This window comes from Archocentrus centrarchus, unplaced genomic scaffold, assembly GCF_007364275.1.
Source record: "Archocentrus centrarchus isolate MPI-CPG fArcCen1 unplaced genomic scaffold, fArcCen1 scaffold_26_ctg1, whole genome shotgun sequence".
In the NCBI taxonomy this organism is placed as follows: domain Eukaryota; kingdom Metazoa; phylum Chordata; class Actinopteri; order Cichliformes; family Cichlidae; genus Archocentrus; species Archocentrus centrarchus.
The window spans coordinates 3,583,419-3,598,633 of NW_022060256.1; the positions used below are offsets into that span (position 1 = coordinate 3,583,419).

The window sequence follows — 15,215 nt, forward strand, 5'->3', positions numbered from 1 at the left end:
AAGAACACACTTCCACTTCCAATAAGGCAATTAAAGAGGGGTGTAAACAGCAGAGGGAGGAATGAGTGTGACTTCAGTCCTGAGGGAGTCCACCAACATCTCTCACACCTGAGAGGTCTGCAGAGAGCGCCGGCTCTGATGAGGAATCCCGATGACAGTTAACGACAGGAGGATGTAACACAGCCGCGCAGCGAAGCAGCAGGACGGCCCGGAGACTGAGAGATGCAGCCAACCACATTTAACACGAGCCCCACCTGCAGACTCCAGCGCTCACTGTAACGTGACCTTTCTGTAGATTCAGACAGAAGACACTGTACGTCTGCACACTCGGGCCGAGCTGGACTCCATTTGATGAGAAAATGTTCTTTTAAATGTTTTATTTAAGCATAAATTATAGTCTACAACAAATTATATCTAGATATCAGTATTTAAACCACAAAAGAAACCTCTGTGTGTGGAAGCAGCTGGCTGTGGTGCTCGGAGCTGATGCTGTCAGGAGGCTGCTGCTGTGAAGTGGCTCATGGTGCTATAATATCCCCAGAACTCAGAAAGCTTTTTCTTTTAATTTTATTTAGAAAGGCATTTTACTACAATCAAAACCTGTTCAAATGGAGCTCTATTGATTTTCTAAACCACTTCTATCAAAGTTCTGATGAAAGTTTCCAGAAGAAAAAAAATGTTTATCAAATGAAATTTACCCCTATGAGCTCCAGCTTCACTGGGACCCAGTGATTCTGACCCGATGAAACCCCAAGTCCAGTTTGGAGGGTTTTTGAGCATTGAGGTTCTTTACACTGGTCCAGAGGAGCCGGGCAGCAACATTATAAAGAATCCTGAACTGAAATCTATGAATTCTGCGGCAGCAAAGATGGGCGCAGAAGAATAACTTTGTGCTCCTCACAATGGGTTCAATTCTTTAAGTGCTCCTTAAAATGTTTAACTCCACAGACTGAAGTCTGGCTCATTAAGGATTAAGACTGGGGTGATCTCACTGTTTGCTTCCAGTTTTGTTGCATCTCCCCTCATATCATGTCCCGTCTTCCTCTTGAGCAAAGGAAATATGTCAGTAATAATAACAATTGTGCAAAAATTAATAAATAAAAATAAAAATTATAGACAAATTTAGGAAAAAGACAACGTGTATTTGAATATTAAAAATGTTCTCAGCTGCTATTTTTTACATTCACACATTCTTTTAATATAATAAATTGCTTGTGATGAGATTATATAGTCTGAATGTAAAATAATAAACTTTAGTGCTGTACAGGTTATCCATCAGCAAAACATAAATGAATCTTAATGGTGATAATAAACCCAATCGGGTTTAATGCATTAAAAGACAAAGATGAGAAATATTTTATTTCAAAATTTTGGAAATAATTGTGTTACAGCAGCCAGCTGAATAGAAGATGCATAAAAAGTGAAGACCTCAATAAATTTGAATTTAAATTTCAGCGATATTAACAGACATTACGTCTTCTTTTATTTTTTATTCAGGCAGACCCTGGCCACGTTGGAAGGGTCCATTACTGATGACGTCTGTGTGACTCGGAAGATGTTGTAATTGAAACTTCAGTAATATTGCGCTGTTTTTTTTGTTTTTTAAGTTAATATTAACAGTGTTTACAAATGCGTAGTACGTATTATAAGCCCCAGAATGGCACAAACTGCACATATGCCAAGTTAAAAGGTGAGTTTGTTGTTAATTTATTAGCTTTACAATAAAAAAAAAAAAGCTGCCCGTTGTTAGCTTAGCCCGTTGAGCTGTAATTAGCCACTGGTCACCAGGCCGCTTTGAAACTGCCCTTATTTTAAGATCGTCTTGGTTAACGACTGTATAATTAACCTCAAAAGTCACAACTTTAACTGTTAATTTGTTCATTGTATTTTTTAGATACAATCGGCTTATAAAAAGTGTACAAAGGAAGCACGCTGTATTACTAAAACTCAACTTTGTAACTGGTGATAGCGCGATCCCCGCCGTCTCCTACAGTGTAACATTAGCTGTAAATTTGACTGTAAGTAGGAGCGTATCTAGAAATATACACTTTATTGATGGTTTGGAGCATCGTCCGGTGCTTATTGGATCAAATCGTTGATTGAATCGTGGGGTGTGTAAATGTTTTAGTACTTAAGCACCTAAAATTGTCACATTAGTGAACGGGGTTCGGTAGCCCGTAATCTGGAGGGTTAGCGTCAGTAACATGGGATTACATGGAAGACAAGCCGATGGCTGCAAGTCATGGTAACGTGCTGATAATAGCTCCCCGAGTTTCTGCCACACAGATGGTGAAAGAATCAGCTTTCACTTGACGTTTTGGTGTCTTCACTTTTAGTCCTTCTCCACTTGACAGTTAAAACGCAGATGGTCAGACAACTACACAAAACAAATACCGCTTAACCCTCCAATGCCGTGTTTTATTGGAAGTGTTATGCCTCAGCTGGATCTGATCTTGATCTGATTTACTGGTTTCAGGTTCAGGTCAGACTAAACCGCACCCTGCTGTCTCAGACATGCCTCAGAAACCACAGAAGAGCTCTCAGGCTGCACACTACATCGAGCTGGGAAGTTATCAGTACTGGCCTGTACTGGTGCCCAGAGGTATCAGACTGTACACATATGAACAGATCCCACTGTTTCTGAGGGAGAACCCCTACATCACAGATGGATACAGGGCATACCTGCCCTCCAGGCTGTGCATCAAAAGGTGAGAAGCAGCCTTTTAACCTTTTAATCAGAATTTTCTTCATCTCACACCACAACAAAAGGGTCATTCCACTAAAATCAGTCAGTGCCTCCTGTTTGAGCCCCTCACAGTCACAGCTGGTTAAAGTGGGAACTTTCCATGAGGTGTAACATATTTTGTGCGGTCACCTATTATCCCACATGGTGATATGAGACTTGAAAGTCTACCTAAAATTAACTTTTTAGAAATTATTAGAAAGCAGAGCAAATATCCAGGGTACCAGTGCTTGTTTCTCTTCTTTTATGCCACAGACATTAAATTGGTTCATTTTGCTGTTGAAGCTGTGGTGTATTCATTATATTGGTACTTAAAGCTGGTTATAGAATACACAGAATCTGAAGCTTTTGGCTTCAGATTGTCACACTTGGTTGCAGTTTTTTAGAGAGCTTAAATTTGGGGTTTTTTTGTTTTGGGGTTTTTTTAGACCTGGAAATTTCCATGGCGATATCTCCTGTACTTACGTACAGCAATTAATAACACTGAGCAGTATTCACAGTACACACAGTGATATGACATTGCAATAAATAATTACATAATTCCTGATTTTGTTATACCTTTTTAGTGGTGTCTTCATCAGTTACAGATTTAATTTACACTGTGCTGCCAAAAGTATTCACTCGTCTGCCTTCACACACACATGAACCTGAGTAACAGCCATTCTTAATCCAGAGGGTTTAATATGATGTCGGCCCACCCTTTGAAGCCCTGGCTCTGTGATTTTACGTGGCCTACCACTTCATGGCTGAGCTGACTGTGGAATATTTAGTAGTGACTGGACTTGTTGCACAGGTATCATCCTATCACGGTACCACGCTGGGATTTACTGAGCTCCTGAGAGCGACCCATTCTTTCACTAATGTTTGTAGCAGCAGTCTGCATGCCTAGGTGCTTGGTTTATACACCTGTGGCCATGGAAGGGACTGGAACACCTGAATTCAATGATCTGGATGGTGAGTGGATACTGTGAGTGTGATGGTTGCCTGTCTCTGTGCTAGTACTGTGATAAACTGCCGACCTGTCCGGGATGTATCCCGCCTCTTGCCCTATGACAGCTGGGATAGGCTCCAAAAGTTTGTGAATGATCTTTACAGCCTCTTCATCCTGTCCAATGAGACGGTGAACATCTGGAGCCATCTCCTGGGCTTCCTGCTCTTCTTCTGTCTTGGGGTGTACAACATGGCCTCTGTGCTGCCGGCTTTTGGCGCCTCCAGAGAGGATTATGTCATCTACTCCATTGGACTCTTCTGCTTCCAGGTACAGTGCTGCTTACTACTACTTATTGGACATGACCTCACATTTTGAGATGTAATGGTGGGTTGCTGTCATTATCAGATGGAAAAAATGAAAAGTTTCCAAAGTTACCTCGACATACACAGGAGTGGGTTTAAATTAGCCCTCAAAACTTTCAGTACATAAAGTATCCACGTGAACATTTCAGGGCTGAAAACACATTTAGACTCTGTTTAAAAACTGCAACCAAATCAGTTTCATCTCTGGTCATGATACCCGTCTCTCTATAGTTAGATATCCCAGGTGTTAATGAACCTGTCAGATCACCTTTGTACTCTTACTGTCACCTATAAATATAGCCCTTAAAATATCCAGGCAAACCTGTCCCAGTGGGTGAGCTCGGAGTCGAGCTTTTCCATTGTTGCTGTGGATTCTGGAAATAAAGAGCAGCATTCAGCTGGTGCTGGGCGGCGTTCCCATCCAAATTTGACACATGAATTTTTCAAATGCTGCTGTACTGATAAACAGACATGTAATGTTCAACATCATAAGCATTAATGTCATTAAAATACCGTATTTGTTACTTAGCCTTTCTACACCACATTCAAGGGTATTTTATTTGTTTTAAAGGTTCAGGCATGAATCTGTGGTATATTATAAATATGTACATAGCTTTACAGTATATGAGCCTGTGGTCAAATGTGGAGATCGATCAGTCACGGCAGTTTATGGGGTGATTTCAGACTGGGACGATTATGTGGATTCACCTTAATGTGAGTGAAGGACGTGTGATTACCTGATTGAAACCGATGCTCTCAAAGAAAGTCTTTCATGCTTTTATTGATCTTTATTCTGCTTCTCTTGTTGGCTCTGTGTGTGTGTGTTTAAGACTCTGCAGATCACTTTGCAGCAGGTCTCGGCCCTGTGGAAAAATATTGTCACTGATATTTCAAAATTTAAACTTGTAACTCCGTATTTTGAATTTGGTATCTTGAAATTTTGACTTAGTCAGACGTAAGTCAGATACTAATCTGAGATTTTGACTTGAGGACAGCAATTTCTTTTTCCCCCCTCCCAGTGATGGAAACATGCTTCCATAGGGTCCATCTCCAAGTTACACAGCAGAAACATTGTTCCCGTATGAGCCACAGGTCCTCAGGTGCGTCACTGCTGGTGACTTAAGATGTGCCCAGTGAGATCAGGCTCTCAGAGTCAGACTTTTCATGGGCTGACGTTTATGTAATTATGTCATTTAGGATGATTTTCAGCTGATTTTATGTGTCATTTTTAACTTTGTCCTGTTGCTTTTTCTGCTGCACTTGGGTTATTCCTTTTATTAGTGTTTATTGTGTTTCCAGTTTGTGTTTTTATTATTGCCTCAAAATTTGTTGAATTCTGTCTTGTTTTGGCCTCAGTGTCGGGCTTTGTGTTTGAGCCTCACATTCTGCTTTTTCTTCTGCATCTGTGCACTGCTGTATAAATAAAGTTCTTTATTATTAAATTAAAAAAATGTAGTCCAGTTTAAGCATTCTGAGTTTGGTCTTTGTGGTCGTGATGCCTGACTGTGTGCTTTGTGGTCCTCAGCTGTGTATGCTGTGCTCCGTGGGGTACCACCTGTTCTCCTGCCATCGCTCAGAGAAGACCAGCCGCCGTTGGATGGCGCTGGATTACGCCGGCGTTTCCATCGGCATCCTGGGATGCTACGTTCCCGGAGTCTTCTACACCTTCTACTGTAACAATGTAAGTTCACCTGCAGCCTTTTTTTGAATTAGCCTCTCAGCCCTGTGTTCCTCTTTGTTGACATATTCTCACAAGATAAGAAAATTTTGTTTTACTCAGAGTTGACATTAATATAATAATCATATTAATACATGTTATTGTGTGGCACCTTTCTGTTCAAGAGTAACAAGGTAAATCTGCAGCATTGAAATATTACACAATACATGTATTGAGATAAATGGAAGAAGGCAGTAGTGAACCATTAAAGTCTTTATAAAATGTTATAGAAAAGCTGGACTGTACAGGTCAGAAGCCCCGCCCCCCGCAGTGCTCTGGTTTTTCCCCCCATTGAGAAAATGATCCTTTCATTTTTTGAGCAGAATATGATGAGGACCAAGGACAAGAAGTTCAGGTGTACTGAAAACAGTGAAGGTCTCCTTCCAGAATATGTTCTCCGTCTCCTCGTCTCTGGAGCTTTTGCTGTGGTGATGAACGTGAGCTTCCTCCATCGGGTCTAATCTGACTTTCCTGATGTGACTTTACAAAAGAAGCTTCGTCACTGCTGCCAGCACAAAAACTAAAAAAATCAAAGAGAAAAACTAATCGGCTTTAAATTCATAAGCAGGGTCAAAGTTAAACGTTCTCAACACGCGGTTCACACTGAATCCTTATCTCTTATTGCCCGGCACCACGTCGCCCTGTGGAGCTGCATCAGCTTAAATCCCTAAAAAATCCTGAATGTGAGAAGCTTCCCTGCAGTCCTCTGTGACTCAGCGATGCTGCGCTGCACTTTTATTGTAAACAGCTTATTGTTTACCCGCGTGAGTCGAGTTCAGAGCAGGCGGACTGCTTCGCTGTGTTAAATCCCGTTTCCCTGTATTCATCGCTTCAGTCTTTCATGTGCTTCTCTCACGAGTCCTCCTCAGTCTGAAGAAGAAGTCAGGCTGCTGGAAGCCTGACCTTCCTGCTGTTTACTGAGGCTGCTTTTATAGTTTAATTTTCAGAAATTATTATTCTGGACATGTTGAGAAGTGCTCAATATGTCCAGGATATGTGTGTTTCAGAGGTTTACAAACCTTTTGTGCCCATCACACCAAACAAGCCAAAATTTCAAGGTGCACACAGAAAGCTTTATATTATCTGGAATGAAGTCAGTGACAGTTTTGACTGCATCCATCCCTCATCAGACACTTTCACACAGACATTCTTGCTGTTTCTGGGTCAGATCCTGAGATCCAGAGACATTTGGTGCCTCTTTAACTGTCTGAGCAACACGTTAGCATTAGCTAAATGCTCCCAACCATGTGATGCAGCTGAGGTGAAGGCTGCTAACTTGCCTGAAACCACAACTCTCCTGACAGTTTGTGCAGTTACAGGAATAATGTTTGGCTAACACAAAATCCCGAGGCACACTTAGACTTACATCAGGTCACACCGTTGGGGAAACACTGGTCTAATTAGCAATTCCCCTGCCCATTTCCTTAGCTGCTCATCATACTCAGAGACAGTCACCCTGAGAGGCCACCAGGCCGTCACAGTATGTAAGGCTGCAAAAACACTAAGAAGTCAGAAGGATCGTGAGAGTGAGGATGTGATGCCTTGTTTATGGTCACCACAGTGGTTGTGTCGCACGTTAACTGTGACATCACCACAGCCCCATCACCTTTATGCTGGAGCGGAGACTCGCCGCAGTCTTCTCCCAAACAGCAGGTGCTGCCACTCAGGCAAAACCTCTGCATCAGTGCTGGGAGGAGGTCATCAACCCAAAACAAAGAAATCAGTTTTTTACAGTGAGTCGCTCCGAGCTGTTGCACCATTAACGCTGCATTGATGCATCATTGAAAGTGATTAAAAACAAACACCACTGTACTCGTCTTCAACCAGCCATGCCAGGTTACAAAAATCAAGAGGTTCTGCAGCAGTTTTGGTGTGTGCCGCCATTCGCAGCAGTACCAGCGTTGGGTGTAAACGGGCTTTGAGAGGGAGACTCCAAAGATGAGGGTTAGAAACAGTGTTGGCTCATCATTCAAAAAGGAATACATGACACAAAAGTGCTGCATTACTTTAGTTCTCCTTGAAAAAAGTAATTCGTTACAATACTTCTCACATAATCACCAGTTCATAATATAAACGTCAGGCAGCAGTCCCACTCATTGTTCCCGCCTCAGCAAGGACACACAAGTATGAAAGCCGACAACCAGCCCAACGAGAACTTTGGTGCCTTTACAGTAGAAACAAGTAGAGCTATAAATGTGGCTGCTCAGAACTGCCTCTGTTACCTGTTCACTTTACACTCGGCTTTAGCGTCACGCTGTTAGCATGCTGTCTGTGCAGATGCTCGGTGAGCGTCCGTGTTGTATTACCTGCAGCAGTTTCTGGCCTGAGCACAGTTACTGTTAGTGAGGTAAGTGCAGAGTGCCCCCTCCCTGCACAGGAACTGAAGTCAGCTGATTGTAGCACAAATGCACATTTACATTACACCCCCTCACTGTTAGTATCAAATTAATTAATACCAATCCTGAAGGCTGGCAGCACAGCAGTGCTTAGAGTGGACACAATTGATGCAAACTAAACGATGGTAAAGTGTAAATGAAAGATGTTGGCGGGTTAAACTTGGCCTAAAACAATAACAGTGGTGTGTATATATCTATCTATAGATACAGATAAAATGGCTGAATTCAGGCTTACTGTCCCCACTGCAGTTGTGTGCATATTGTCACGTGAATATGTTTGTGTGTGTGGGAGTCGCTGCACAGAGCATCAGTGTGACATCTTAGCGCAGTCCTCCCCGGAGACGTCCTCAGCCTGAGAAGCAGTAATTGAATAAAGCTGAAGTGGGTCCTGCAGTCTGGCTCTGCTCACTGACTCATTGTTCCCGGTGAATAAGCGACACGACACCTTCGCCGCGCTCGCCGTTTGGAAAACAGCCTCTGATGACACAAGCCAGTTCCTTATTCCAGCCGCCCACCACCACCATGTCTTTTTTTCTGTCCTATTTTATTTTATTTATTTATTTTTTTGAACTCCTGAAGTGTTGGCCGTGCTCCTCACTGTTCGCGTTCCCCCGCATATTGGAAGCGCCGGGTTATTTTGCCCCCAGAACGAAGCTGAAATCTGCTCCAGCCCAAACCAGATGGCCGCGTTCACGGAGCGGTCCGTCACTCCTGTTCTCCACCATATGACGTTCGCAAGTCCGGGAGCCGTCTAAGCGAAGGTCCCCCTCCTCCTCCTCTCTACACCCCCCTCCCCCGTCCTTGCCAAGACTGGGGCTCTGCTTCTGGGTGGCTCCTCTCCTGTGGCACGCCAAGTCCCTAAAGAAAAACAGATTTTTTATATTTAGCCAGTCAAACTCTTGTCTCGTCAAGAGTGTTTTAGAGATGCAGATTTGGAGGAGAGAACACGGAGTCTGTGAGGAGAGGAGCTTAAAAAACTTGGCTGGAGCAGAGCGGGGCCTTGTTCCTGGTGCAAATTTATTCACTGTGAAATTCAGCAGGACTCGTCACATGAGGACGTGTGACTGGACGGAGGCCTACATCCACACAAGCAGACAGAAGGGACCGAGATGAGGCTGCCCAGACTTTAAACACTTACTTATAGAAGTTTAAGTACCAACTGCAGACAGATTAGCGTTATATTCATAATGACAGCAGATGAAACAGTGGGAGACTTTAGCAGAAGCAAATATTTTAACTGCTTGTTCATGCTGCAGTACAAATGGAGCCAGCTAACATGTTTATTTAAACCCTAAATGCTGTCTATAGAAGATAAATCTGTTCAGCCGTAATAATCAGATCAGGAAAAAGCAGCTGTGTGCCACGTAAGGGGATGCTCTGGATGTGCAGAACCTCTACGATGTGACGTTACTTTGTCACGCTTTCACTGAGTCTGTTTTGTCCTTCCTGCGGTGTGTCGGCTGACCTGGTGCATCACTTCATGTACATCATGTCCTGCTGTCCATCACACAGACTGGGACCTGCGTTTTGTTCCTAATTTACAAAGGTCAGCACTGACAGAAGCAGCTTTACTGTAGCTTCAGGTTAGAGTCTAAGCAGCTCTGCTGGTTTCAGTTGAGTTCCTGGTTTTATTCTTTGAATTATTATTTGTCAGGTTCAGGAGGCTCAGAATATTAAAATTCAAGCTTTTGTGAAGGCTGCTGACTCAGTCAGACCTCCCACTCCAATAAAATGAGCACCAAAGCCTCTCTGCGTTTGACCAATTCAACAAAGAACTGCAGTTTTATATGCACATAAATCTGTTTTTCCTTCACTACGAACTAAATGTTCTTCCTGAGTCACAGTTTGCAGCTGGCATAAGAATCAGCAGCTCCATGTCTGAGGCCAGGGAAGCTTTCAGTCTACGTTCCTGCCCTCACCTGTAGCCACGAGCTGTGGGCAGTGACCGAGAGAATGAAATCCCACATACAAGCAGCAGAAATGAGCTTCCTTCCAAGGGTGTCTGAGCTCCTGCTGAGAGAGAGAGAGAGGAGCTCCTCCTACCATTCCTCCACGTGGAAAGGAGCCAGGTGACTAGGATGCCTCCTAGGTGAGGTGTTTAAGGCATGTCCAGCAAACCCAGGGCTCACTGTAGAGATTATATCACTTGGTTGGCTTGGGAACACCTCAGTGTCCCACCAGAAGAGCTGGAGGAGGTGGCTGAGGAGAGGGGGGTCTCAGCTCTGCCTAGGCTGCTGCCCCTGATCAAGAACAGCAGCAGAGGAAGGAAGGACCGACTTTTCTTGAGGTTTTTTTCTTTCGTTTTAGCCGACAGTAATAACCAGGCTGCTTTTTCTCAGCCTGAGGTGTTTGCTGATAGCCCAGCTGTCCTCAGAGGCGCATTAGCTGCAGGAGAAAAGTGACAGGGTGAGCACGTTTGCCAAGCACGCAGGTCTAAACATCAGCACCTCCTAAACCACAGTGTTGGGCATTAATGCCAACTGTGACATACTAACAGTGGCCTGTGTGACATCAAGGACTTAACCTCCCTACGCAGCCTAAGCACAGAAGGACAGCAGAGCTAAAGCCTGACAGCAAAGGTCAGAGGTCAGCACCAGTGTGGAACTGGTTCTTCTTTGTGGCTCGGAAATCTGGTGCATAATTAAAGGTGACGTGAACCAGATCGGTGCCTCTGACAGTGATGCCTCACTGCAAGAATACAAAGAGCCTGAGCATGTGATCAGGACCAGAACCACACACCTGATCAGGCTTTATTATAAACTGATACGAAAGGTAGGGGGGTGTGTGTGTGTGTGTGTGTGTGTTATGATGAAGCAGACCAGTGAGTTTCAGCTCCTGCCGTTTGGTCCCTTTGTTTACGTGCTGGTCGACCTTCACAGCTGTTTTGAGGGAGAAGCTCTGAAAGTGCACACGTGTACTTCCTGCTGCACAAACACAGCAGCTGAAGAGCTTCTCTCAGCACCAGAAACAGAGCTGAGGGAGGTTAAATACTGAACACGCCTTCACCTGGTGGCACAGATGCACCTCCACATGTATGAAAATGTTGCTCTGCAGGTGTAAGACAAACAGGTCCATCACATGAACCCAGGTGCTGTTTAACTTGTTTCAGCTCCGTGCAGGTTTAAAGAAATCTCTTCCTGGGTTCTTTCTGCTGACAGAGCTGTTTTTAAGGCCTGGACTTTGACTTCATGATGGTTTAGGTGGACTTGGACAGTGTGAACGTGTTTACCTTATTTACAGTTTCTTTTCTTGGACCATCAGATCCCTGCAGCATGTGAAGGGCACCTTTAAAAGCTTCATTCACCTGTGTTCACTCTGCAGCTGGCGTGACCTAACTCCTCTTCCTCTCTGCGCAGTACTGGCGGCAGGTGTACCTGGTGACGGTCCTGGCCATGATCCTGGCCGTGTTCTTCGCTCAGATCCACCCTCATTACCTCAGCAAGCAGTGGAAGCAGCTGCGCTCCATCATCTTCTGCTCTGTGGCCGGATACAGCCTCATCCCCACCGTCCACTGGATCTGCATCACAGGAGGGTTCTCCTCTGAACTCGTCCAGGTGAGCATGCTCAGTGCGGTCACAGTGGTCCCTTCTTTAGGATGTTCTCACACGGTTGCCTGGTACTGTGCTCATGGACATCTTGTTGTATGTAAACAGACTATGTGAAGTGTTTGTTGGGGTCAGAAAGCAAAGACTTTAGTCTTTAGTAGCGATTTATAACCACAGGACTTTCCCTTATCGGGCACACTGACCTGCTTTAAGTGCTTCTTAATCCTGTGAAGTCACTTCTGCTTCATTTTCCCGTCCTGGTGGTGGAGGCTGCAAATGCTGCTTCGTACCCGCAGGTCATTATTGTCCACGTGTTGGCTGAATTGAAATTTCTTCTTCCTTTCAGGCATTTGTTCCCCGAGTTCTGGGGATGTACGTCATTGCAGCACTGGCGCTCATTTTCTATGTTTCAAAGGTTCCTGAGCGTTACTTCCCCGGTGAGAGGACCTGTTTATTTCCCTCTATTTCAGTTTTCTCACTCATAGTTGGAAAGTAATCTGATTCTACACAGAGACATGTTGAAGCCTGAATCTCATTCAAATCTGAACCCAAACTGTTGCTGCAGGTCAGCTGAACTACGTGGGCTCCAGCCATCAGATTTGGCACGTGCTGCTAGTGCTCATGTTTTACTGGTGGCACCAAGCATCGGGCTTCATCATGGCGTACAGACACAGTCAGCCCTGCCCCAGCGCCCCCCCACACGCCTAGATCGCTGCTGCGGGCCGGGACCGCGGCGCTGATGAATGTAAGCAGCCGTACAACTTTGCTCTGTTCAGTTTCAGCTCCATACTTGTTTTTATTTCTGGACTCTCATCATCCTGGGCTTTGGTGTAGCTCCTCAGCCAACAAACTGCATATGAACACTGCTGTGTATGAATCTGGAACTTCCTGTATCCTCGTTCAGTTTGGTCTGTTTTGGTAAAACCTCGCAGTGAAACGACGGTCGCCTGCTAGAATATGTTTAACAAAGTAAGCCGAGGCCTGAAGCTTCTCAGGTAATACTGTGAAGTGGCAGTGGGAGGTGGGAGTGGTTCAGTTAGAGACTTGATGATCCTTTTAATCGATTGTCTTCGGTGAACCGTGTTGTTGCATGTTCAGGTCGGCTGCAGTGGGTCCAGTTTGGCAGAAGAAGCGGAGACGCTGAGCTTCGGTCTTCGGTCCATCAGTGTCCTCACAGATGGACTCTTACCTGTGTCTTCAGTCCACCTCACCTGTGAGTCTCTGTGATGAGGAGGAGCCGTCAGAGGGGCTGCAGATTTGAATCGATCCAGGATGTGAGGTGACCTATGAACACTGATGAAAACAGAGAGGCCCTCTGAGTGATTGTAGATGATCAGCAGCAGCTGAGGCTCCTTTAAGAACTCATGTTTGTGTATAAACTGCAGGGTGGGCAGCAGAAGTGCCTGTAAGTGAACCTGCAGCTCCTGCAGAACGACATGTTTCCAGCTGTGTTTTAAAGGGTTAAAGCCACAGCTGCTGTTAGTAGGGCAGATGAACTCTGACCTCAGTATTGTACACTACGAGCAAACAAAAACATTTCTGATATTTTATTAAATAAAAAAAATGATCACACCATGAACAAACCAAAGTTTCCTTCAGTGGGAATGAATCGCTCTCATCCCTTTATGGTGACACGTTCACGCTGTCACAGGTACTGCCAACACCTGGGTACCTGAAGCTCCAGGTGGTCGGGCGTCTCCTCCTGTTTCACACTGACATTTATTTATATATAAAGAGCTAAAAGGTTTGAAGGTTTCACAGTCACCTGACACAGCATGTTGTTTGGTGTGTCATAAAGATGAGAAGATCCTCTTTCCCGTCTTTCTGGGGGGTGATGGGCAGTTTGGCCTTTGATGGGGGGGGGGTCTTGTTGAGCTTTTAAACTGCGTCCCAGCTGAGAGCTGCAGGAAGGAGCCCTAAAACTCAGTGTTTGACTCTTCTGTTCATTTTTGGTTCGGCGGCTAAAATAATGTTTTTAGGACGAGTTTCCAACATTTTTGCAGTGGTTTAAAGACTTCACCACACTGGAGCTCAGTGACGGTCCTGTTCCTGACATTCTCGCTTTCATGCTTCAAAATCTTGTAAACGGTCAATGTGTGAATATCATACTGATGAATATTGTTTCATTATTAGACAAACACCGACTGGATGTCACTGAGTCAGTTCAGTGTTCTGCGTAACAGATGGACGTGGCTTCCTGGTCTGAAAGTGCCTTAAACCTGCAGTGCTTTTAATGACCACCAGGGAGCGATACCTGTGGTTACAGAGACGTCACCGCGGCTACGTCCATCTTTCAGACGGCTGAACGTCTGCAGCAGTTAGCAGGAGCGCTAATGTAGCACGGAGGAAACTCGGCTTTTCATTGGATGCTTGGAGTCGTTTTTAACTTGCATGCAAACTGTCGTTGACTTGTTTACCCTCACGTGTGTGTCTGTGTGTGTGTCTGTGAGAGGAGAAGAGTACAAACTGTTGTACAAGCAGAATCTGAAGTCTGATATAAAGGGAGGTTCTCGGAGCGTTGGGTCAGGATCAGGAGAAAAAGCCATTTTTGTTTTTGTGGTTCATCTGTGCAGCGCTCTCTTTTTAATGCTCGTCTATGAACGCTGACACTTGTTACTAATTATATTTAATTTTGTTGTTTGCTGAAAGACTTCCTCACCGAGCACTCGAACAATCAAATCCCTCAAACAGGTTTCCTCATCGAGGGCGTTTCTGTAACTCCTGTTGGTTTGAAGTTGGGACGCAGTTTTATTTTACAAGATTCAAACGATGACTTAAGTATTTCACAGGAGCTGCAGCTCTGATATCTACTGTAAACTGCGAACACTTTACAAAAGCAAACTTTAAGCTTCATTTGTGGAAACTCTGTCTTCAGTATTTTAGGACATCATAGCCCGCAGTATGCTTTCGGGTGAGGTGCAATGTTGCAGGTCAGCTCTTTGTGTTTCCATGTTGGAATAAAATCAGTATAAATACATGTTTTCATCCTCAGCAGTGCGCCTGCTGGGGGCGCTCTCATTCTGATGTTTTCTGTAATTAATGTTTTTAATGTTGGGAAAATCTTCTCTGGTTTGTTGTTCTGTGTTTAATTTATTCATAATGAATCTGCTCAGTTTGTATTTTCTTCCCTGTTTCTCTCATTTTGTAGGAAAGTTTTATATATTGACTTTTCATACCTGAGCATCAAACAGTTGAAATAAAAGTAACCATGTGCTGTTTTCCGTTCTGTTTGAGATGAAACTTTATTGCATCCAACAGCAGTATAGCATAAATACAACAAAACACAGATGGAAGCGTATGAAACGGTGTAAAAACAGAGCAGGCTGCTGGTTTCATTCAAACAAATGTGCCAACGATGGTGGAGCTAAATGCAGTGCTTAAGGCGGTCGATGTCGGAGAAGTTTAAGGAATAGTTCAGCGTGAAGAAAAATAACCTGAAAAACATGTTTTCCCTTTATGAATGCACCTCATTCTGCAAAGGAAAAAAATGTCCTTGTGAACAAATCCCATCAAGACACCAA

The 15,215-nt window shown here is 44.3% G+C and overlaps 1 protein-coding gene across 1 annotated transcript; it reads left to right on the forward strand.

Moving 5' to 3' along the window:
- Positions 1-1,542: 1,542 nt before the first annotated feature.
- Positions 1,543-14,913, forward strand: paqr3a (progestin and adipoQ receptor family member IIIa). The gene is made up of 8 exons (XM_030723676.1): positions 1,543-1,690; positions 2,477-2,708; positions 3,839-4,001; positions 5,562-5,717; positions 11,506-11,703; positions 12,041-12,131; positions 12,260-12,439; positions 12,793-14,913. Exons 1-7 carry the CDS (start codon positions 1,630-1,632, stop codon positions 12,400-12,402), a joined length of 1,044 nt encoding a protein of 347 aa, XP_030579536.1. The 5' UTR covers positions 1,543-1,629; the 3' UTR covers positions 12,403-12,439; positions 12,793-14,913.
- Positions 14,914-15,215: the final 302 nt, after the last annotated feature.

Bases quoted from the DNA above. Each gene is read 5' to 3' on its own strand.
- paqr3a (XM_030723676.1), top strand. From the start codon at position 1,630: ATGCGTAGTACGTATTATAAGCCCCAGAATGGCACAAACTGCACATAT. The intron at 5,718-11,505 runs GTAAGTTCACCT...CTCTCTGCGCAG, and splicing joins ACACCTTCTACTGTAACAAT to TACTGGCGGCAGGTGTACCT. The intron at 12,132-12,259 runs GTGAGAGGACCT...CTGTTGCTGCAG, and splicing joins TCCTGAGCGTTACTTCCCCG to GTCAGCTGAACTACGTGGGC.